General features: G+C 39.1%; 2 protein-coding genes across 8 annotated transcripts in view; both read left to right on the top strand.

The window, feature by feature from the left end:
- Window positions 1-526: 526 nt before the first annotated feature.
- On the top strand, window positions 527-5,451 carry LOC120723324 (T-box transcription factor TBX3-like). The gene is made up of 7 exons (XM_040014714.1): window positions 527-1,211; window positions 1,516-1,783; window positions 1,941-2,087; window positions 2,232-2,308; window positions 2,386-2,546; window positions 2,943-3,487; window positions 4,332-5,451. The coding sequence occupies exons 1-7, from the start codon at window positions 886-888 to the stop codon at window positions 4,644-4,646; spliced, it is 1,839 nt and encodes a 612-aa protein (XP_039870648.1). The 5' UTR covers window positions 527-885; the 3' UTR covers window positions 4,647-5,451.
- A 5,541-nt stretch (window positions 5,452-10,992) lies between these two features.
- The window catches only part of acaca (acetyl-CoA carboxylase alpha), a 31,489-nt gene continuing 18,694 nt past the window's right edge, over window positions 10,993-23,787 (top strand). For 4 of the 7 annotated variants that reach the window (XM_040014626.1, XM_040014624.1, XM_040014625.1 and 1 more), the window contains exons 1-27: window positions 11,254-11,682; window positions 12,387-12,645; window positions 13,987-14,119; window positions 14,365-14,503; window positions 14,806-14,915; window positions 15,024-15,105; window positions 15,202-15,300; window positions 15,438-15,544; window positions 15,623-15,733; window positions 15,824-16,033; window positions 16,128-16,298; window positions 16,863-17,024; window positions 17,222-17,385; window positions 17,507-17,657; window positions 17,868-17,971; window positions 18,768-18,995; window positions 19,422-19,572; window positions 19,659-19,793; window positions 20,667-20,813; window positions 20,906-21,094; window positions 21,463-21,563; window positions 21,680-21,768; window positions 21,908-22,032; window positions 22,136-22,249; window positions 23,043-23,156; window positions 23,279-23,368; window positions 23,481-23,599. In XM_040014626.1, the coding sequence (XP_039870560.1) occupies window positions 11,601-11,682; window positions 12,387-12,645; window positions 13,987-14,119; window positions 14,365-14,503; window positions 14,806-14,915; window positions 15,024-15,105; window positions 15,202-15,300; window positions 15,438-15,544; window positions 15,623-15,733; window positions 15,824-16,033; window positions 16,128-16,298; window positions 16,863-17,024; window positions 17,222-17,385; window positions 17,507-17,657; window positions 17,868-17,971; window positions 18,768-18,995; window positions 19,422-19,572; window positions 19,659-19,793; window positions 20,667-20,813; window positions 20,906-21,094; window positions 21,463-21,563; window positions 21,680-21,768; window positions 21,908-22,032; window positions 22,136-22,249; window positions 23,043-23,156; window positions 23,279-23,368; window positions 23,481-23,599 (3,686 nt within the window). In that variant the 5' untranslated portion in view covers window positions 11,254-11,600. Of the gene's footprint in view, window positions 11,196-11,252; window positions 11,683-12,386; window positions 12,646-13,986; window positions 14,120-14,364; window positions 14,504-14,805; window positions 14,916-15,023; window positions 15,106-15,201; window positions 15,301-15,437; window positions 15,545-15,622; window positions 15,734-15,823; window positions 16,034-16,127; window positions 16,299-16,862; window positions 17,025-17,221; window positions 17,386-17,506; window positions 17,658-17,867; window positions 17,972-18,767; window positions 18,996-19,421; window positions 19,573-19,658; window positions 19,794-20,666; window positions 20,814-20,905; window positions 21,095-21,462; window positions 21,564-21,679; window positions 21,769-21,907; window positions 22,033-22,135; window positions 22,250-23,042; window positions 23,157-23,278; window positions 23,369-23,480; window positions 23,600-23,787 lie in introns of those variants that run through there. The other 3 variants (XM_040014621.1, XM_040014620.1, XM_040014622.1) reach the window with 2 other exon arrangements.

Genomic DNA, 23,787 nt, shown 5'->3' with positions numbered 1-23,787 from the left:
TCCCTTTTCACATAAATGACCTCCTCGAATCCCCGCTCAAGGCATTCCTCCCTATCCAGGATGTGTACATCCTCATCACTGAAATAGTGTCCACTGGCTTGTAGGCGTGACAAGACTGCTGATTCAATAAATTCAATAAAGTAAAACACACCAGACAGTACTTAAACCTTTTGAACATCACGTTTGGAATCTGTTTCTCTCTCTCTGTCTCTGTGTGTGTGTGTGTGTGTGTGTGTGTGTGTGTGTGTGTGTGTGTGTGTGTGTGTGCAACACTTCCACTTTCGAGCTTTCCTGTCTCGTAACTAGTTTATTCAAGAAGGTAAAGTGACTCCAGACATCCTGAACTGCGTAAATGATGTATTCATTTGATTTCTGTTATCAGTAACACGCGCTGATTTGTAATTTTCTTCTTTTTTTTTTGACATATATTTGAACATTTTTACATTATTATTATTGTTATTATCATTATGCGTGTTTGGTAATTGGTAAGCTACGTGTAACGAAGCCCTGTCGAAAATATTTGGCTCGTTAGTGTACCTTGTGCAAGGGAAAACAGACGTGTGACAGCGCAAACACAGTCTCTTTCCCTCCCTCTGTTCTCATCCTCGGTACCAGTTGTTTTCAACAAGCTTGTGCAGTCACAGCGTGCACAGCTGCTCTCTCCCCGTTTGCGATTTACAAGCGGATTCTTACCTCTGTCTCAGTATTTTAAGAGTGGGGAATTTTGCATTCCCTCGTAAGACCAATCATGCCACACAATTCATAAACTTTTAAAATCGGCGTTGCTGTCTGGATGTACGCCATGCGCCTGCAACCTGCGCGGGCTGGCTGGGACTTTTCTGATCGGATGCTGTGCTGAGAAATGCAGTTGGCGCCGTTGTTCCCATGGCTTATTATCCTTTCCAAATTCGCGGACCCGGTGCCTTGTCCTTGTCAGCCTTCCTTACCAGCGCACAGCCTTCTTTTCCCGCCGCGCCGACTTTTCCGGACGTCGCGTCCTTCTCCAAGTCTCTGTCAGAGCAGGCACCCCCTGACGCGGGGCTGCACGCAGGTCTGGGGTGCCAAAATGAGGCCGTTCAGCAACGTTCCTTGAAGAGACTTGAGCCAGAAGAATGGTTGGACGAGGACCCGAAAGTTACGCTGGAATCAAAGAACTTGTGGAGTGAATTTCACAAAATAGGAACTGAAATGGTTATCACAAAATCAGGAAGGCAAGTGCAATGCGCATTTAAGTAGTCTACTGAGAATTTTGTGTAGTGTCTTTGTCGTTTCAAATGTAGCTTTATTGTAAATAGCCTGTAAAAGCGCGCACAAATGCTATGTTCACGCTTTAACGGGGAAAAACAGCGAATAATCTAGTTTTGCTGATGATCGGAAGTTTAAAAAATGTCACAAGGGGGGGGACCTCCATAGACAAATAGAAGCTCTATGAAAAAAAAAGAGACGAAAAAACAAAAATAACACTGTTAATTATTACATATACAACAATTTCTTTTTTTCTTCATTAACTATCAGGAGGATGTTTCCCCCTTTCAAAGTGCAAGTAGAAGGGCTGAATGAAACAACCAAGTACATCTTGCTGATGGACATTGTCGCTGTCGACGACTGTCGCTACAAGTTTCACAACTCCCGCTGGATGGTGGCTGGAAAAGCTGACCCAGAGATGCCAAAGCGCATGTACATCCACCCGGACAGTCCGTCTAAAGGAGAACAATGGATGAGCAAGCCTGTTGCCTTTCATAAACTCAAACTCACCAATAACATGTCCGATAAACATGGGTTTGTAAGTAACACTCACTGAAAAGTTGCTTTTGTTCCTCATTACGCATGGTTATGCTGGGTGACTGGGTGCACTGCTTTAAAGCTTTTATTATGGTTGTAGTTGTAGTAATTAATTACCCAAATACCAGTAATTCCAACTCTATTTTTCTAATTTGCAGACAATTTTGAATTCCATGCACAAGTACCAACCCAGATTTCATATTGTGAAGGCGAATGACATAATGAAGCTTCCTTATAGCACCTTCCGGACTTATGTTTTCCCAGAGACAGAGTTCATCGCTGTCACTGCTTATCAAAATGAAAAGGTAACATCATCCTTTAGCCCCTCATACACAAATGACAAATATCCACATGGATTATACAGTGTGTACTACTGTTGTGCCTGTTTGTCACTGCACAATGAACTTTGGATTCATTAATCTGCAGACCTTTCCTTCTTTTCCATCAAGATTACACAACTAAAAATTGACAACAATCCCTTTGCCAAAGGCTTCAGAGATACAGGAAATGGGAGACGTGAAAAGAGGTATACATTTTGAAAACAGAATACATCTTTAGGCCATATGTGCATGGTCTCATGCAATCTCGATTTGTGATCCCCAGAAATAAACAGTTAAACATTTCTTCACTGAATGGAAACCAAAGCAAAGCAGACCAGGACTTTGCTGATTCTGATGATTCCTATGAGCAGCCCAGTACCAGTGAGCCTTTTTATTCCCCACAACTAACAAGCAGCCCTCTGATGTCCACATCAACTTGTCAAGGTGGGTTCATTTAGAGTTCATTATGTTATTAGGCAGCCACTGTTGACCTGTGTTCATGAAGTGATAATCTAACTTAAGATCTACTGCATAGTCACTGCACTGAAACAGCTTGCATATATTTTTCTTTTGTTTTTAGTACGTGTTTTCCTTTTAATGACATATTCTCAAGCCAATAATTGCTGTTTGTAGTTTGGGGATCTGCTTTTGTTTTTACTTTAAAAAAAATATTTATTTGATGCAAAATTAACAAAGCATTTTAAACTGTGTTTCAAAAGAACATGGGTTAATAATATGATGGCTCATTCAATTTGACTGCAAAGTATTCCATGACACACTGTCTGACAGTGTTTTCTTCATGGTTCAAAATGTTTGAAGTGTTTGTTTTTTCCCTCACAGACGAGACCAACGTTGTCAGTGATTCAGACGTTGATCCACTAAATGACTGCAACGCTGAAGGCAGCTGCTCCAGGAGAGAACACACATTGGGTTTAAGTCTGAGAAGTGAAGAGATACTGTGGAACAAGTGTGATCTCAGAAAGAACAAACAGGATGCAACAAAAGCAAGAACATCAAGCAGCGCTTCACGTGATAGACATTCTATAGGTACGGGTTTAGAAGAGCAAATGAGTGAAATCAAAGATGGGGTCGTGCCTATGATGTTACAGTCATGGAGCGCATCATCCTTCAGTGCTGGTCAGCAACCCACTTTGGATTTCTCAAGTGCACACAGCCAATTCTCTAGTAGGCTTGGGACACCTTTGTCATTTCAATCTGGACAGCTATCAATGAAGCCAGAGGTTTTTTCCAATATGGGTATGGAGAATATGTTTCCCACTTCATCTGGTATAAATGGATTAAGAAATGGAAGCCTGTTTTCTGAAAGCATCACCTCTTCAGCTCCGTTCAAACATCAACTGTCACAGCAAATGCTAGCATCTCAGGTACGCTTCCCCAGGTTCACTATATTAAGTTATTGAATATATTTTCATCCATTCATTTAATTGTAAGTGCTGTATACAGCAGTAACAGTTACTTAACTTCAGTAGCATCTTTAAAGTCTTTGAGCACTAACAAAGGACTTCACACTGGGCAGCTGCAGAATTTTTACAGTTAAAGAAACTCTCAGCGAGTAAAGCTGAAATACGTTATATGTTTCGTGCCAATATGTTTCATAGCAAGCTCTGTTTGTAATTTGGGGAACATACTTTTAGATCTTACTTTATGTTTCGTCCTGTTTGTGCAATCCTACAAGCCTTCATGTTATAATTAAAAAAAACCCAAAGGTTCTTTGTAAACCGATTTTCCACTAAAAAACAGAAAAACCTTTGATGACTATTTGGTGTATTATGTGTTGAAACAAAATATAAAAACATTAAATGAATACATACAATGTGAAAAACAATGAATGTCTAGTTTTTCATTAAACAACTATTGAATAAAGTAAAACAATAGTTGGAATGTATTACTTGAGTAGTGGTACTTCATTATAAGCCTTTGTGAATTCTTTATGAATGGCTTAGAGATCTTTATAGTGTGCAGGTCATTTTCAGTGTAAAGTAAAGCATAGGTGTCAATCCTCTTGTTGTTTAATGGGACTGGATTGATTACCCTTACTGACTTCCTTTCCTAATGCCTTGGATTTCCTCCATAATATGAGTTAAAGACAAAACAAATCGGATGTATTCAGTTGCTGGTTAATAAAGTTTAATTTTACAGAGCTGTTTATATAAAGGAAGATGACAAGATCTGTACTACAAATCTTAACAACTCTACTTTTTAATGCAGGGGATTTCACCATCACCCTATGGAGGACTTTTCTCATATCCATACCGCTACATGGCAGCACCAGGTTCAGTCACACCAGCCCTTTCATTCTGCACTGCAACCTCGTCGCACTCCAGAAACCAACGTTACAGCAACTCTCGACCATGGGTGCGATTCAGCCCTTATCAGATTCCCACATCGATCACCTCAAGCCAAAATCTGCTAACATCCAGACTGCCTGGTAGATCATATTTACAATCTGAGCGAGAGTCAACTCTGGTGTTTGACAATAACAGCTATCTAGTCATAAGACCTAATAAACCAAATCCTCCATAATAGACTATTCTACAAGTGAAGTCACATATGACAATCATTTAAAATGTTTTGGCAGAAAGTCTATATTTTTGCTTCTCTTTAAATCGATCATATTATCATAAATTTAATAAAGACAGACTTGGTGGTCCAGTGACAGTCAGTATATTATACTAGCCTTGGATATGCATGTTTAATTTAATGATTCAAATAAATATTGTACTAGATTCTACTAAAAGCTACTCAATGGAATTCCAGAACATGTGCTATGCAAAAGTCGGTGCCCGGGGTGAAATTCTTTAGAGGATGATATGATGTAATGTGCTTTAAACATAACTAAAAACACATTTTTACTGCTTTATTCTATGTAAATGTGTAAATAGTTTTTCTCTTGCATTTTTTTTTCACAAGAAAGTGACTAAATGAAGCCTTTTTTCAGAATGTTTTATATTTGTTTCACACTTTCACATTCTGACATACCAAAAATGTGCAGTGAGCTTGGAAAAACTCAGGACTTTTTGTTTATCTTCTTTTAAACCAGCACTTAAGAAATCTCCAGGAGATGTGATGTTGTGTATGGAATTATGCAAGTATATTGTGTGTTGTGTGTGTGTTTTCACAATTTACATAAAGATGTTCTAATCTGTAATATTTGACTGAATTATTTAACGTTAATTTTGCTTATTTTGTTTGTTCTTTTTTTGGGCGGGGTCATCTTTTGGTGAGTTGTTGTGCATTGCAACCCTACATTTCGTAAAAATAAACCAACAACAAACAAACAAACAAACAAACAAAAAAAAACTTTTGGATGTGGTGCTGTCTATCACTGTTCTTAGATGCCAGGATATTTAATATTGATTTAAGAAGGGATTTTTCCCTTATTTTTTTCTCTAATGGTGATCAGTTTTATTTATGTAGTTACTTTATTTTAAAAAAAAAAGCTTTACATTTTATTTCTGTACTTCTGTTTTCTATTTCAGAAAAGGTCAGCCTATGTGGCTGCTCCTTATGACCCATCCTTCTTTGTACTGATTTCTAGGCAACTGTGGCCTTGGTTGCCCTTTAGACCTTATAGAACATTTTTGTCATCTTCTATTTTAAGTCACAGTCAAATGCATTAGAAGAAAAGGGGAGCTCTTGAACTTATGATCTTAATTCTAAACAAATTCTTGTGGCAACACATCTCGGCACTTTTGCTCCCCTCATCCAACACCCACACCTTTCCAGGAACAAACACTGGCAAGACAAGAGACAGATTTTAAATTGGACCGTTAGCTGCAGTGCCCTCATTTTACTGCCTGCATATTTTACATCTGTCCACACACAGCATTACAATAGTCATAAAGCTATGGCATATGTTAGCTCAACCGTGTGAAAAAAAAAATTAGCTGGACAGTGACACTATTTGTAAAGTGACAGTGGTTCACATAAAGTTGAACCACTGTCACATGGTGACAGTAAAGTTGGCGTTTAATGACAGGGACAAATTTGAAGACACTAAATCATACTGGGAGAGTGTAAAAAAGGTCATATCATTGTAGGACACACCTATTTGCATGTATACAAACAAATGTAGATAGCTGACTGTGTATTCAAACAAGATGATTCACACTGTTTTTACTCTGAGGTTTGCTGGGGCACACTGACAAATGGCAAAATAAATGTTATCACTAGTTGTCTTGAGACTTAAAAAAGGAATACTTAAGTCTTCTTAATACATTTGTGTGTTAGTGAATGTTTAGAGCTTCTTTGTCTTCTGCAAACCTAAGTTATTAAAGCATAGAAAGAAAAAAGAAAGTTTTTTTAAATCCTAAATCTCTTTTGTGATTGCGATAGTGTCAATATTTAGTCCTGTCACTTGCATGTTTAGTATTACACTAATTAATTCTACTAATACTTAAAAGAATAATTTTGGTTGTGTTAAAATAGACCAACAGTGCACTGAAATATCAAGTTTCTGGAGGCATGTGCTAACCTACTCTGAACACTGGGAGGGAAGCATCTATTTCACACTTCACAGTGTGCAGAATATTAGCTAAAAGACTGTTAACTTACAAATACTTCAGTTTTTCAACATCACTGTGTCAAGAGAAGGCAATGCAGGCTCTATGATTGGATTTTTAAATCAATCCTTATCATCACTATGAGCTAAGATAAAAATGTTAACACAGATGGCTTAAATAGATGAGATCGCCTTGATGCAGTCATTCACTTAACATGGAAACAATTTAAAAGTTTTTGTTAATGTAAATGAAGCTTTTGGCACGTATCTTTATGTTAAAGTCAAGAAATAGAAAGACAAACGTTGCTCCTGCTGAAATCCCATAAATTCAGAACCACTTTGAGTGGTGAATGGTGGCTGCACATTAAGGCCTCTGAAGCCACCTAGTGGATCTAAGGTGCAATAATAATATATTTACACCTTTGATGTAAACTGGTAATCGAGGGTATTTCACTAAAGTTAACTGTCATAATTTATCACAGGTATCCTGTTTTATTTTAACAACTGGGTTAAAGTGGTGTAGACTCTAACTAAAAGATGTACATTTAATGAACCAAATCATGTTTTGAATGAGCTGGTATTTAATTCAACACTGGTATATTCTAATTTGATTTCATTCTCTTTCAGTCTTTTAGGGCTTAGTTTTAGGACTCTTAGCCTGACGACCTGCATTTACACTTTCATATCATCAGAAACCTCAGCAAGCTGTTACTGTCTACACATGAATAGACAAAGTTTTAAGCGTTTTTACGTGGCTATCCATCTGTCCTACACGCACACGAGTACGGTAAAAAAAAAAAAATCAATGTTTAATTCGTCACATTAAGTATGAACATTACTTTGAATAACTGTCTTTGTAAAACAGTTTCACAGAGAGAATATATGAATTCAAGTCTCTTTATTTAAATACGATCAATCCTAATTGCTTCTCGTTTGTGATTAGAAGTGGGATTTCGCCGGAACCAGTTTGAATGCAGACAGGCCAGTTTCTCAGCTTTCAAACGACACAGCTAACGTGAGCCAAACGGGATATGAAATAAGTCTTCCGTTGACTACATCGTCTGCAGTCTATACACTCCACTTGCAGGCACTGAAGTGATGAATAAACATCTTTAATATACTGCACACTGAACGCATTTTTTTCTTAATTTTTGACAGGGGCGATTCTAGGATCAGAGCTTTGGGGGTGCTGAGCACCCAGAGAGCTGCCCAGCCAGGCAAGATAAACCTGTCTCTGTCAGTCCCTGCATCCTTAAATGTTGTCCCGAGTTCTCTCTGACTGTCACTTTGGTGCATTTAAACCCCTGTTCCTCCCTGTCCTCATCGTCTGTTGTCTTCGACTCAATTATCAGTCATCATAATTTTACCATCTCTGTGCAAGTCTGCAAATTTCTTTATTAAATCATAAGATTCTTAAATTAATCAAGTCTCTCTGTGCTTGGGTCCTCGTCACAAAACATGACATCACTGTTTTGTACATTTTAACACAATTTAATCCCCACATTTGTGAAAGAAACACTTTTTTGAAAAGTCTGTAACAAAACCATCAAATCTGATCAAGGTTATTTAAATGCTGCAAAAGAAGAATGGATTGGAATAAAAAAAAATACATATCCTAACCTTAATTACTGGGGGAGAATAATGAATGATGCTCATAGTGAGTAAAAAGTAAACTGAGTGCATTTTTTGGACAGAGATTCGATTCACTTTTAATGTGTATGTATAATATAATACAGATACATAAAAACACTCCCAAAACAGAATAAATTATTACAAATAAATTATTACAAAATATTAAAAAAAAGAATATAAAAATGGAGGCAACTTTGCCTGTGGTAGAATGTATACAATGTATGAAAAAATCTTTACTGCAGATACTAATTTTGTGTTGTAAGATTTATGAGTTTCATGCTTTCATAGTGGTACTTAGGAGACCTTGACATTTTTCTCAGGTGGTACACACCGTAAAAAGTTTGAGAAACACTGATAAGTGTGTGTGTGCTTTTGGAAAATATTTAAAGCTGCAGTACAGAATCTTTGAAACAAGCTTAAAACATTTTTAGAATATAAACAGAGCATCTGCTTCTCTTTACAGCTCCTCACTCCACCAGGGCACCGTTTGGCACTTTCTGATAGTGTGCAAATGTGATGTACGTACTGCGGCAGTCATACAGACAACTGGACGGTCCAAAAGTTGGCCTACCTATTACTGGCTGAGGTTTTAGTAGAGTTGTGGCTGAACCACATAAAAATATATCATTAATTTTAATCTCCCCGATCCATTATAATGTTATGTTGGAATGTTGTTAAAGAGGGTCAAAAATGTTTCAACCCAGTTTGTTTTGCAGATTCTTTATAGCAGCTTTAATATAGGGAGAACACAACTTCCAGATTGTGTGAGTAAAATCAGGTTTTTTCTCTTTGTCAGTTTAACAGTTTCTGTTGTGCCTGTCACTGTTCCCTGTCTGTTTTCTTACCTGGTTCTTCCTGACCTTGTACTTTCTCTTCACGTTCCCTCTTTCCTCTCTCCCTCTTTGGACTGACAATCATACACAAATAGATTGTATTCAATTAGATGAAAAATTACATTAATATGAAAAAAATTCTATGAAGATCGCTAACAAAAAGTCCTCTCTCAGTGTACTTTCAACCAAAAGGCAAATAACCAAACCACATGAACAACCAATAAAAGATATAAACATTGAAACACTGATCCAATATTATTCTTGATTGATGGATCATTTGATTTTACACTTTTACCTGAATGTGGCTCCTTTTTTTGAAAAAACTTCCTTATATCCATTATGAACCTGGCTGTCTCTCTGTACACAAACACACACACAACAGGGGTTATAAGGTTAATGGGCATCCAGTCAGTTAGCTAGTTAGTATCCATTTCAAACAGGACAGTGGTAACAACAGCAGGCTACGGACAATTTAAAGTTTTAGATTTTAAATAGGCTGTATATATTTCAATGGGAGCAACAGGACGGTCAGATGTCGCTGATTTTACTACAGAGCAGGACGGATTGTAGAGTAGCAAACATTGCCAGAAAACACGTTTTCAACACAGCAGGTTACCTGGTGTAATGTTTTTCAGCTAAAAAGAAACATGGTCTGACTCCTACCTAACTATATAAAGAGTAACTGAAGGTTAAATGCAGCTAATATGTCCTGTTTTAAGCCAGACACTAACACCTCCGCTCCGTTGCGTCTCAGCCACCATCCTAGAGCCAGAGCAGGGGAGAGGCGAGCTGGAACAAATCATTTTGGGAGGGGGGGGGTTTATCTATACTTTTGTTGTTAAAATGTTACGTCTCACACAAGTACAGTACTGTATGCTTTTTATATTTTTAGTAGTGTGTCACACAAACAGCAAATATTGTCAAAAAAAAGTAAGAAATCTTTGGGGGTGCTTTGATTCATTTTAGGGGTGCTGAAGCACCCCCAAAAATGGGCTAAAATCGCCCCTGATTTTTGACATTCCCAGTTTGCATACGTAGTCCTCAAACTACCCGTCGTGAAAATAGTGTACAACAGACTTGTTAAATGTAGTCTGATGTTAGCGGGCTCACAGCATGCTTCAGCTGCACGCAGTCTACTCAACAACGACGAAGACCTGCAACCGCGAAACTGTGTGCTCGTCACAGATTCCGCACACCGAAGTTCAGTTCTGCTACATATATGTAGCTGTGTACATTGCCAGCACATGCTCAAGCACCACCTCTTCCGGGTGTCTCCCGGTCCTCTTGTGCCCTCTACCGCCTTAAACACGCCCACACAGATTAACTGCAATTTGATTGGAGCTTTGCGAGCGAAATCAGCATAGATCTAGCTGAACTAGACAGAAAGGATTCAGCGCTAACGTGTCGTTTACTGATATTTGATTACTAAGACCTTATTATATTGACTGGATAGAAGAAAAAACAAAACAAAAGCAAAAAAACATTATTTCTTTTCTTTTTTTTCTGCTTTTGGAATGTTCATATATATTTTTAATCATAAGAATTCAGCAGATATAGTATCGAGCACCTTGGATGGATGTTACAAAAACACTAGCGTTTCGTTTGATTTCAGCTGGTGTAGCAGCTGTGGTTATCTTGACTCCACAGTTTTCTTTCTTTTTTTAAATTATATTATTATATTAAATATATTGTATGTTAGACGTTATGTACAACTTGTAATTACAAGTTGTTCATAACGTCCAACATACAATATATTTTCTGTTTTTTTTTTACGTCATTCCCTTATAAACGGAAGAATAGATAGACAGCCTGAACACCTAATGCTGAAGTCGTTAATATACCGGCTTGGGTGTGATGTCTTTACTATCTAAACTAGTTCTATAGCGGAAGCTGCAGTCAGAGGTCAATGCCCAGGAATAACCTGCCTGCGCATCATCACATCACCCCACTCTCTGCTGTTTAAGCATCTGATGGTGATGTGTGACCTCATCATGATGTGATGTTTTCATCATCACTCGAAAGAGAGATGTCTGGCAGATACAATTAATTTATCGATCTTTTTAATTCAACTTTTTTTCAGGATTACGTGTCGGTTTATCTCCACCGGTGAGTCGCTAGCATACCTGCAAGTGTTTATCTCTTATTACTTCGCGTCTGCACCCAGGTTTTCACCCACGCTGCAGTACAGTACACCGGTAGCCAGTACAGTACAGTCCGTGCTATTGTATTAGTGCCGTTACTGTGGAATTATAATTGTATTAGCGCCTGCCGGTAAGCTAGCGTTATTAGCACCTGCGCCTCAGCTTATCTGGGGTTGCTGGGTAAAGAAGCTAGCCTTCACCGGACAGGTAACCTTAACTAGTCGACTCAGCCTTAGTTCTTGTTTTTTTTTTCCCCCTTAATTTTTCTTTTTCTAGAAGGCGGTTCTAAAGTTATGTCATTAAATAATGTTCATTGCGGAAAACAGAAATGTGGGTCTATTAACAAGCTAAACACAGCTATCATTTCGTGATGTTCTCCTGGCTCACTTTTACAGCGTGCCTGTTTGCGGTGCTCTGCTTGTTTTTCTGGTCCTGCAAGCGCCTGCCGAGAGGTAAGGTGTGCCTTACCCGAGAGTCTACTCTTTCCATTTACTCTGACAGGTGGGTTTTTTTTAACAGTTGTAGCAACTGGACAGGTAGGGCGACAGCAACATAGCAGTTAAGTAACGTCTTATCGTTTCCGCACGTGGCTGTTAATTAACGTTTTTTCGAGCCTTCATGGTAAATTAACAAGGGGGAGAAGAAAGGGAATGTCAGTATTACTGTAGCAGATGCTAGGGTTTTGAGGAAAAACAGGAGTTTTAATCAAGCAATTGTCTTAATTGTTTTGCTTTTGTCCACTCTTTTAAATAGCAGATGCAAAGTGAACACAGGACAACTGATGATTACAGTGCAACTCTGGCAAATAGCAAATTTGATTATATGGCTGTCTGCCTAAATAATGCTTCATTGGTTCTGTCTATATGATTACTGGTGACAATATAGCACTCATTACATTCAGGTGTTATTGTTTAATATTTTGTTATTAATATTTTATTCTAAGCAACTGTTTTGGCAGATCATAAAGTGGCATTTTTTTCCAGAGTGTGCACAAAAATGATGCAATATCAATTGCACTATCAAGAAACTTAAGTTCATGAAACCCACTTTTGCAATAATGACAAACAGCCTTGTGTTCCAGCCAAAGCAATCTGTGTCACACTGTACTCTGTGGCTCCTTTATAACTGTTCCAACCACTGCTCTGCTTCTTGTCAGTGTTTGGAGCCTGCTCCTGTCGCCCGACCATGGCACAACAGGACGGTGCTGCCAAGAAGATTCCGGCTGTTGCGGAATTGCACTCTCGCTTCATTGTGGGATCTGTGTCAGAGGAGAACTCAGAGGATGAAAACCAAGGAAAGGTGGACATGCAGTTGGACGAGAAGGAGACTCGCTCCTTGTCTCCATCTTCCGGGAGTTCGGACAGCACCTATGAAATGGGCTTCGACCACATCGATGGTCCCATGCACAATTTAAGGTTAGCCTCTAAACCTTCTTTGTCTGTCTGGCTTCTAAATGGTAATGCAACAGAAATATACATTTTATTCAAACATTTGTAAATGTCCTTCTAAAAGCTATATATAGCAAATGAGTGATAGGGATAGGGATCCTGCAACTTTCTGTGCTGTCTTTGTGAAACTAGCCAACATCTGTCGTCTAAAATAACACGCAGCATGCTCTGCTCAGATTATGTAGTTTTCCTTGGCTTCATAACCCTTTGAGCAACTTGTGAAAAAATGCGGTTTTTCTAGTTGCACTCTACCTAAAGGTTCCTCTGTGCCCTCACTGTGTGAGATTATCCTGGAGAGCAGTCATCTTGACTGCAGAATGTTTTTGTGGAAAAATGGTCAAATGATTTTTTACAGACAGGAATTCCCAAACTTTTGAAAGGAGCTATTCATGATAGTAGTTTTTAGCCTCTCTGCCAATCCTGTTTTTTTGGTGGGGGTGGGGTTGTTTCTTTTTCCTACTGGGCTCCCTGATCTCCTGTGTTTTGTTATTTAAAGTTTTCGTTTTAAATTTAAGTTAAAAAAAAAAAAAAATCTTAAAAAAACAGTGCGTGTGTGTTTTTATGTGTATTTGACCTCTAAGTATAATTACTTGCAAAAACACTTGGGACATTAATTATTATCATTTCTTGCATGCTGACTTTCTTTGTGCCATAATCAGCAAGTTTACTTTTATTTGTGGCTGGTTTTGATGTGATCAGTTTCAATGAGGGTAAACCGAAAGACACTGGGAGGCACTACCGTTGTCAGAACTGGAAATGCTGGATGAACGGGGGTTATGCCGCCCCGTCTCCCCACTCCCCCCCCACACACAATCTCTTCCACATCTGGACAGAGTTGTTCCACGTCAAGATCTTTACAGTGATGCAACCATCCAGTGTCATGTCATATAGAAGCCAGCCAGCTAAACGGGCCCAGGCTCTGCCACACCCTGTCACGTTCCTCCACCCATAGTACCCAACTGTCCCAACTCTTCCTCTTTGGGTGGAGCTTTGATTTACAGGGCTCAGCAGTTTCTGTTGGAAGCACTTGCCCCAACATGTAAATGTGTTTGAACAAGAAATTCTACTCTTTTTAACAATTTCTTCCATTATTTTATTTCTAGGTTGTTGGTTTTTTGTGTTTTGTGGGTTTTTTTGTTTGTTTGTTTGTTTTTTTCCTACTGTTGTCATAGATTTTTATTTATGGTTAGACATTCTGACCATTTCACCAACTTATCCAGAAGCTGTATAACCAAAGGGACATTATATTTATATTCTTTGTTTGTTTGTTTTTTTGTTTGTTTGTTTGTTTTTTTTAAATTAAAACAGATCAAGCATGTCAGGCCTGCACCTGGTGAAACAAGGACGAGATCGCAGGCGTATTGACCTCCAGAGGGACTTCACTGTTGCTTCTCCTGCTGAATTTGTCACACGCTTTGGTGGTAACAGGGTCATTGAAAAGGTAAGAAATTCTGATTTAAAAAAAAAAAAAAACTCCAAAAAACCCCAACATGTTATATAGGGACAATAATTCTATACAATAATCTAATTTATAAACTCTGCAATAATAACAAAAAACATTAAAAGATTCAAGTTCAAATTGTGATATTATGTCAGTCAAATGATTCACTGTATGTGCATTTCATAACTTTCCTGCTATATGGTGATTAGACTATGTTAACAATAGTAACTGATCTCCTTTTTCAGGTGCTCATTGCAAACAATGGCATTGCAGCAGTGAAATGCATGCGCTCCATCCGCCGCTGGGCCTATGAAATGTTTCGCAATGAAAGGGCAATCCGTTTTGTCGTCATGGTGACCCCAGAAGACCTGAAGGCCAATGCAGGTGAGCTAAAGTTTGGTTTCCCCAAACAGTAGACTCATTGTATGTGGTACCACCTTCAGCATATTTTGAGGCTTTTGAGACAGGTATATTGACTTCATGATTTCTACATACAACATTTCAACATGATTTCCCTAGGGATTAATAAGTATGTTGATTCTGATGATTCTAAAATGTGTGATTTTATTTCACACATTTTAGTTACATTTTAACTATCTTATAGCTAATATGACTGGCCTTTTTTGGTATTATTGACAGGACTGAGAATAATTGTTCATGTTTTGTCATCTTTTTTGTGCTTACAGAGTACATCAAGATGGCAGATCATTATGTGCCTGTACCCGGGGGGACTAATAACAACAACTATGCCAATGTTGAGCTCATTCTAGACATTGCTAAACGCATACCAGTTCAGGTATCACCAGAATATTTTTCAATAGTTTCTTCTGTAATTACCTTTCTTTCTTTTCTTTTTTTTCTTTTTTATTTATCATCTGGTGTTGTATTGTTTTATGTATTATAGGCAGTGTGGGCTGGATGGGGGCATGCCTCAGAAAACCCCAAACTCCCAGAGCTCCTTCAAAAGCATGGCATTGCTTTCATGGGTGAGGAGTGAGGGTCACTTTGTTGACCATCACCTGTTCTTCATTTGCCAGAGTAACGTAAGAGTAAAGTGTTAAAATTATTCTCTCTTTTCTTAGGTCCACCAAGTCAGGCTATGTGGGCGCTTGGAGATAAGATTGCTTCCTCCATCGTGGCTCAGACAGCTGGAATTCCAACACTGCCCTGGAGCGGAACAGGTAGGTCATAGATTCTGGTGTCTGAATATTGTAGCTGGTCAACATTCCTAACATTTCAGATGAAATAAAATATTAACAATGCACAGTGACACTGACAAGTTTCTATGCTGAGTACATTTTGGGATCTTCTTTTTCAGGTCTGACAGTGGACTGGCCAGAGAATAACCAAAAGAAGAAGGTCGTCAACGTTCCTCACGACTTGTATGAGCTCGGCTGCGTCCAGGATGTAGAGCATGGCATGAAAGTAAGCAATTCACCTAATACTGTATAATGGAAAATGAGTGTTGCATGCACTCTTTCTAACATCTCTTCCTATCACAAGGCTGCAGAGAAAATTGGCTACCCTATAATGGTGAAGGCCTCCGAAGGTGGTGGAGGAAAAGGGATCCGTAAAGTCAACTCTGCTGATGACTTCCCTAACCTGTTCAGACAGGTAAGTGAACATGTACAGCTTTTCCTGCTTTTTGGTACGGCGGTATTTTATGTATTCTACGATTTCAAGAATATATTTTATCTTTTCTAGGTCCAGGCAGAAGTCCCAGGATCGCCCATTTTTGTCATGCAGCTAGCCAAGCATGCCCGTCACTTGGAGGTTCAGATTTTGGCTGATCAGTATGGCAATGCCATTTCCCTGTTTGGCAGAGACTGTTCTGTGCAGCGACGACACCAGAAAATTATAGAAGAGGCTCCTGCTACCATCGCCACTTCTGATGTGTTTGAGGATATGGAAAAGGTATTCCCCCTCTAGCATCACTTGCACTGATAAATGGAAATCGGTACCAAAAAATTTCAAGCTTGAATTAACCTGAATTGTTCTCGCCTCTCAGTGTGCAGTGAAGCTGGCTAAGATGGTGGGTTATGTAAGTGCTGGTACAGTTGAGTACCTCTACAGCCAGGATGGCAGCTTCTATTTCCTGGAGCTCAACCCTCGTCTACAGGTGGAACACCCGTGCACTGAGATGGTGGCTGATGTCAACTTGCCTGCTGCCCAGCTGCAGGTTGGTCTCACTTATTCAGTAGCTCACAGTTACATCATACACATTGTCCACTACAGGACAGTCACAGACTCTAAAAATAAGCATGCTTCACCACGGTCGATGCTATGATGGGGCCTCTGGTTGCTATGGCAACCAACGGCAAATGCGCAATGTGCAGAAACACTGAAGCAGATCACGGAGTAGCAGTGATGGGTCACATGGTCTGCTCTGCAGTGTTTAGGATTGTGTGTAAATAGGTCAGTGGCAATGAAGCTGAAGGACTGCGAGGGCATTGTAGGCAAGCTGATTGGGTGCTACTTGGGAGTGACACACTATCTGATTCAGTGCTCATTATCTTGGTTGGTTGAAAGATGGATTGATAAGCTTCAAATAGGCATGACCAAGAAATCTTTTGGGGGTTCTTTATTAAAAAATGGGGGGGAAAAGTAATCATGGTCTAATATATGCTATTTAGTCAGACTGTTATCAGTTTTCCATGCTAGTTTATGATCACCATGTGTTACGTTAATAATACTCTTTTTTTTTTTTTTTTTCTTTTTTTTTTTTTTTTCCTTTCTTTGTTAGATTGCTATGGGTATTCCTCTTCATCGGATCAAAGACATTAGAATGCTTTATGGCGTTCAGCCCTGGGGGGATTCTCCCATTGATTTTGAGGCTCTGTCAACTGCCCCTTCCCCACGGGGCCATGTCATTGCTGCTCGTATCACCAGTGAGAACCCAGATGAGGTAAGATTCACTCATTCCTGCTGTGCAAAAGTTTTCCAGCCAAAGGTTACCCAACGATTCATATCTGCTGACGTTATTGTGTGACTGATATTACTTTTCAGTCTTCTTTTTTTTTTTTTAAAAAAACAACAAGTACTATTATCACTACTGTTTCAATGTCCACTTTGCATCACTGTGTTTATGCTGTGTGATTGCAGGGTTTCAAGCCAAGCTCTGGAACAGTGCAAGAGCTGAATTTCCGCAGCAATAAGAATGTATGGGGCTACTTCAGCGTTGCAGCGGCTGGAGGGCTGCATGAGTTTGCCGACTCCCAGTTTGGGCACTGCTTCTCATGGGGAGAGAATCGTGAAGAAGCCATCTCGTGAGTATACTCAGAATTAAGAAACATTGATCTTATTATTTTTACTCCATTTTATTATATACACTTACCAATATGGATTATTTCTGTACAATGTCTAAACAGAGGTTATGGCTTCTTTTAGAAACATGGTGGTTGCGCTTAAGGAGCTGTCTATCAGGGGTGACTTCAGGACAACAGTGGAATACCTCATTAAGCTGCTGGAGACAGAAAGCTTCCAGCACAATAGTATCGACACAGGCTGGCTGGACAGACTTATCTCAGAGAAGATGCAGGTATGTGGAGATTATGCAGCTGTTGCCAATGGATGTTCTTAACTGTAATGACAGGTTATTTAATGTTTGACCTATATGTTAGTGTCTGCACTGAAACCACAATAAAACCAAATGTTGGGATGATAGTCTCTTTGGTTTATCCTCCTGATATCCACAGCATATAATGCATGACTGTTTTTGTGTAAGTTGTAAAGTGTAATTTACATGCAGGCGGAGCGTCCTGATACCATGCTGGGAATTGTGAGCGGTGCACTGCATGTGGCAGATGTTAATCTCAGGAACAGTGTTTCCAACTTTTTGCACTCTCTGGAAAGGTAAAAATCTAATGCAAATAATATATGGTCAAATACAGTACTGCGCAAATTCTCTAGCCTCAATCCTTTATATATTGCTAGGAATGTGGGAAATGTGTGCAGTGGGGTTTTTTTTTTTTAAACATACATAGGAATGCAGTATATAAGGCAAAAATTATTCTAATGAGCTTGAAAGTGAATATTTGGTATCACTACCTTTAAGTCTTCAACACAGCCTGCCCACACTGAGGCAAGCTTTCTTTTCATTTCTTGAAGTAGTCTTCAGGAATAGTTCTCCAGACTGGTTCCATTCTCTGTCGAGATGATAGTCAATGACTAAAGGTGTACCCCTGTGTGCATTTTCTATCCACGTATGGTTTTATTGCTTTGACAGTGTCTTTGGGATCATCGCAATGCTGAGACACTTTCTGATGAGGCTTTAGAGAACTGTAGAGGATCATTTGATGTTAAATATATATAATTGTTTTAGGCCCACCATTTGTCCAGTTTCTTCATTTTTTTTTTTAAGGGCACACTGCATACTGTTGGTATTTTCCATAGATTTGGCTAAAGAAATGGGAACAGATGATTTGTTTTTGAGATGGGCTGCTAACAACAGAGATACAATTTGAACTTGTTTCTTTGCTAAACTGTTTCTTATGTGTAGAAGCATTAATAGTAAATTAGTTTTGGCCATTATTTAATATGTAAACAAACAAATTAGTTGTAATCTGTTGTAAGCCGCAGTAGAAACAATCATTTAAAAAAAACAGCATTTTGAATAGATAACATGAGACACTCTGTACTCTCTGACCAGGGGGCAGGTGCTACCACCACACACGCTGCTCAACACTGTGGATGTGGAGCTGATCTATGAAGGTACTAAGTACGTTCTGACAGTGACTCGTCAGTCTCCCAACTCCTATGTGGTCATCATGAACAATTCTTCTGCTGAGGTGGATGTCCATCGGCTTAGTGATGGAGGTCTTTTGCTTTCATATGATGGAAGCAGCTACACTACGTACATGAAAGAAGAGGTGGACAGGTAAACAAAACCATTAACTGTATGAAAGAATTGTTACTATTGTAACTGTAAGTTTACCACATGACAACAATTTAAAAAAAAAAACAAAAGAACCCCCAGAAAATTATTGAGGAAAACACGAACACATTGTAAAGTCGAGTCTTAATAGCTTACTGGGCTCGTCAGGCACTCTTTTTGGCTGCAGTGGTTATTTTTTATATTTACATGCTTCCATCTGCCGTTTCAGCTCGGTAGCACCTCGTACTTTTCGACTTTCCTTTTTCTCCCTCCCTCACGCTCATACAGTCTTAAAGGGCCATCCCTGTAACACTCTGGCGTCCTATTAAATAATTTTTCGTATAATAATTTAAAAGATAAAACATGACACTGAAATCTTCTAATTTCTGGTTTGTTAACACTGTTTTTGTTTTGTTTTTTTGTTGGCAGGTATCGCATCACAATTGGGAACAAGACGTGTGTTTTTGAGAAGGAAAATGATCCCTCGCTGCTGCGGTCTCCTTCAGCAGGAAAACTCATTCAGTACACTATTGAGGATGGCGGGCATGTGTTTGCTGGCCAGTGCTACGCTGAAATAGAGGTACATTAGTTTAATGGTTAGTTGTGTGCAGTCCACTATAAAGATGGAATCTGTAAATATACATATGGTTATTTGCAAATAAACAGGTGATGAAGATGGTCATGACCCTCACTGCAGCAGAGTCTGGTTGTATTCACTATGTGAAGAGGGCTGGAGCAGCATTGGAGCCTGGCTGTGTCATTGCCAAGTTGCAACTGGATGACCCAAGCAGAGTGCAGCAGGTACATTATGTCTCATCATTCCACTTTATTGTTGTCACAGATACAGTATTTGCTGTGCAGCAAGTAGGATTTTGTATAATGCAAAATGACGGTTAATGTAATATTTTTGTTTACATCAGGTTAAATTAGAGCATCGGTTTTAACTTTGATGTCATTTGCCCATAAAAAGTATCTTAGCAGGTATCTTGGTAACACTGAGTATTAGTTTAAATATGCATGTGTTGCGTTTAATGATTAATCACTTTATGTTCAGCTATATGAGGGGAACCAATGTGCAAGAAGAGACAGACAGACAATTAAATCTAACGAATGTTAAACTCCAGCACAAGCGTCTCAAACTAAGACGAATCGAATAGATACGTCACTGACACATATGCTTGCTTTCTACAAGCCGTACCTGAATAACCCACAGACATGAGAGCGCGCACACACACACACACACACACACACACACACACACACACACACACACACACACACACACACACACACACACACACACACACACACACCCAGCATTTATCTGCCCTACCGTTGTATTATAATTACATATCATTATCTATGAGGAACCAAATGAACCAAAATGAGGTTGAGCTCACCATCATCATGAGTCTATATTGCACCCATATGGTGAAGCAAAGAGCAAAACAGCAGTAGAGTTCCCAAGAAATTGTAAAATTACCAAATCGAATAAATTAAAAAAAATATAAAGCTTAACACAACAATTAAGCAGAGAATAAACTAAGCAGTGGATTAAGAATTGCTTATTTCACACCATAACCTCTACCTCCTACTAGAACATACCATTGACACTCTGATGTATTTTAAAAATCCAGTGACGTATTAGTAATCGGTATTTGTATTGTCTCACAGGCTGAGCTCTACACAGGGACCCTGCCTTCTATCCAGGCAGTAGCTTTGAGAGGAGAGAAGCTGCACAGAGTTTTCCATAACACGCTGGGTCATCTTGTCCACATGATGAATGGCTATTGTCTACCTGAGCCTTTCTTCAGTGCTAAGGTAAGAATTCATGTACACCAGTGTGCACACCAGCATTACTTTGCTTAGTCTTGAACAGTTTCTGACAAACACACTTCTTGTGTCTCTCCTAGTTGAAAGAATGGGTGGAAAGGTTAATGAAAACCATGCGCGATCCTTCTTTACCACTGTTGGAGCTTCAAGACATCATGACGAGTGTTTCAGGTCGCATCCCCCCTGCTGTGGAGAAGGCCATCAAGAAGGAGATGGCTCAGTATGCCAGCAACATAACTTCTGTGCTTTGCCAGTTCCCCAGCCAGCAGGTGCATCACAGACACTTGCACATGAACCACATATTTCTTACTACACATACCTTATCAGCTTTTCAGACCTGAGCTCCTTCTTATACAGTTATAGACCACTTTCATGTGACCATTTTTTTAAAAATGTATTTTGAAAACAATGAACCCAGTGGCTTCATGCAGAATGAAAGTACGATATCTAGGTGCGGGTGTGTGTGAGTGACAAATAGATTTGTGGTCCAGAATTTCATGTAGCTTTTAAATTTCTTTACATAGCCTGTAACACACACTTGTTAAGGAACGCGTTGTCAGTGCCAAAGGGATTAAATGCTTATCAGTCTCCACTGCTGGTGGGATTAAATGCTTATTGTTTCTTCCTTTGTTTCCAGATTGCAAACATACTGGACAGCCATGCAGCTACTCTTAACAAGAAATCAGAGAGAGAAGTCTTCTTTATGAACACACAAAGCATTGTTCAGCTGGTGCAGAAGTGAGCAACATACTTTTTATCTAAATATCATCAAGTTTTAATGTTTGTCTGTGTGCTTTATCTGCACAACAGCATACATTTTTCTTGTAAGACCAGAATGTTTTTGTGTCTAACAGGTACCGCAGCGGCATCAGAGGTCACATGAAGGCTGTCGTGATGGACTTGCTTAGACAATATCTAAAAGTAGAGATCCAGTTTCAGAATGGTGAGAAACAGTGACTTGACACTTTCTTGCTTGGATAGCAGAAACATTGCATTAGCATATTCTCACCACTTGATGGTGCTCTTAAACCTCAAGTTTCCTGTCCAGTTTTTACCAAACGCTCTTATCTATCTGTCAACAGGACACTACGATAAGTGTGTCTTTGCACTGCGTGAGGAAAACAAGGGTGACATGGCCAATGTGCTCAATTATATCTTTTCCCATGCTCAAGTCACCAAGAAGAATCTACTTGTTACTATGCTGATTGTAAGTATCCATTCTTACTGATTTAGAAATCTCTATAAAAAAAGTGATTTTCAGCAGTCGTGCCTTTATCATATTCTTCTTCTTCCTCTTCTTCTCCATGTAGGACCAGCTCTGTGGCCGTGATCCAACACTAACTGATGAATTGATGGCCATTTTGACTGAACTCACCCAGCTCAGCAAGACAACCAATGCAAAGGTGGCGCTGCGTGCTCGGCAGGTCAGAATTGAACTCCTAATCTTGTTTGACATACTACAATGAAATAACAAAATTTAAAAAAACAAAACAAAACAAAACTGTACAGCAATGAAGAAGTACTATTCGGAAACTAAAAGAAGTTAGTTGAAAAAAAAAAAAAAAGATCTAAAAGCCTGTTTGTTTAGCTGAAAAGCTTTTGAAGTGGCAGAGGCTGTGGATTGGCTCAGGTAATGCCTAATTGGTAGGACTGTGGATTTTTTTAACCTCTGGCGTAGCCTGACATGCACTTTTAAGATAATTTGCAGCAACATGGGCCTTAAACTCTGTGATTGTTCTGTTGAGCAGTAATGTGCCCTGTAAGCACAGTATGAAACAAAATGTCATAGTTTGTAGTTGTATCTAGCTTGCTCATTTTAGTAATGCAATTGCTAATATTCATCCATACATCTCTGACAGTCTGTGTAGAGAGAAGTTTTTTCTCGTTGCTGTTTTATTAAAAGTAACTGTTTGTCAAAGTGCAACATCAAAGCTCAGAATCACCTGTGATCGCTGAGCAATACAGAAACACCAACACAACTATAAATGTAACTCACTACCAGACTTTATTTATTTAGTATTTTCCCACCAGATGTCACTATATGCTCTCCATTTCTTTAAAAATAAATATAAAGTAAAACATGTGACACATTAGCACAACAAAGTGTGTAGCTGAAACAGTGTAAAGGTTGACACTGTCAGAAAATGTAAAGGAAAGCATAATTAAGTAGTGTTTGCTGTGCTATACCTGAAGAGCACATTTATCTTATTCTTCCAGGTGTTGATAGCTTCCCACCTTCCCTCTTATGAGCTACGACACAACCAGGTGGAGTCAATCTTTCTCTCTGCCATCGATATGTATGGGCACCAGTTCTGCATTGAGAACCTTCAGGTGAGCATTAAAGGGCAAGAGCAGTAGTTGTGGCTGTGCATGTGTTTCACAACAACAGGCAAAATGTCCAAGGTGTATGATTATACTTTTTTTTTTTTTCTTTGTTATTTTTCTTTCTCTAGAAACTGATCCTTTCAGAGACATCCATCTTTGACGTTCTCCCCAACTTCTTCTACCACAGCAATCAGGTAGTCAGGATGGCTGCCCTGGAGGTGAGAGGAATAAGAGTCTTGTTTATTAATCAGTTTCTCTGAATTTAAGTTGAACAAACTTTACAAGCACTTCACATATCTGACCAGTATTGCCTGTCTTCAATAATGTCAGGTGTATGTTCGGAGAGCATACATCGCCTACGAGCTCAACAGTGTTCAGCATCGACAACTGAAGGACAACACATGTATAGTAGAGTTTCAGTTCATGCTTCCCACTTCACATCCCAACAGGTATTGCTCATGAAAATAGCTGAAACGCGTACATGTGCATTACTGTTCTGCTGTCCTGACCCCCTCCTTTCCCCAGGACGCCGTGCCATCAGTAATTCTACTCATACTCTCATGTTGAATTTTTCATTAAAAGTTAGCTTTTATCAAAATTGCTTGCAAGGTGACAACACAACAATAATAATATTAGT

The sequence above is a fragment of the Simochromis diagramma genome, unplaced genomic scaffold (genome assembly GCF_900408965.1).
Source record: "Simochromis diagramma unplaced genomic scaffold, fSimDia1.1 OVJJ01000676.1, whole genome shotgun sequence".
In the NCBI taxonomy this organism is placed as follows: domain Eukaryota; kingdom Metazoa; phylum Chordata; class Actinopteri; order Cichliformes; family Cichlidae; genus Simochromis; species Simochromis diagramma.
Note: the sequence above shows the minus strand (reverse complement) of the source record. Positions and strands in the feature narration are given on the sequence as shown.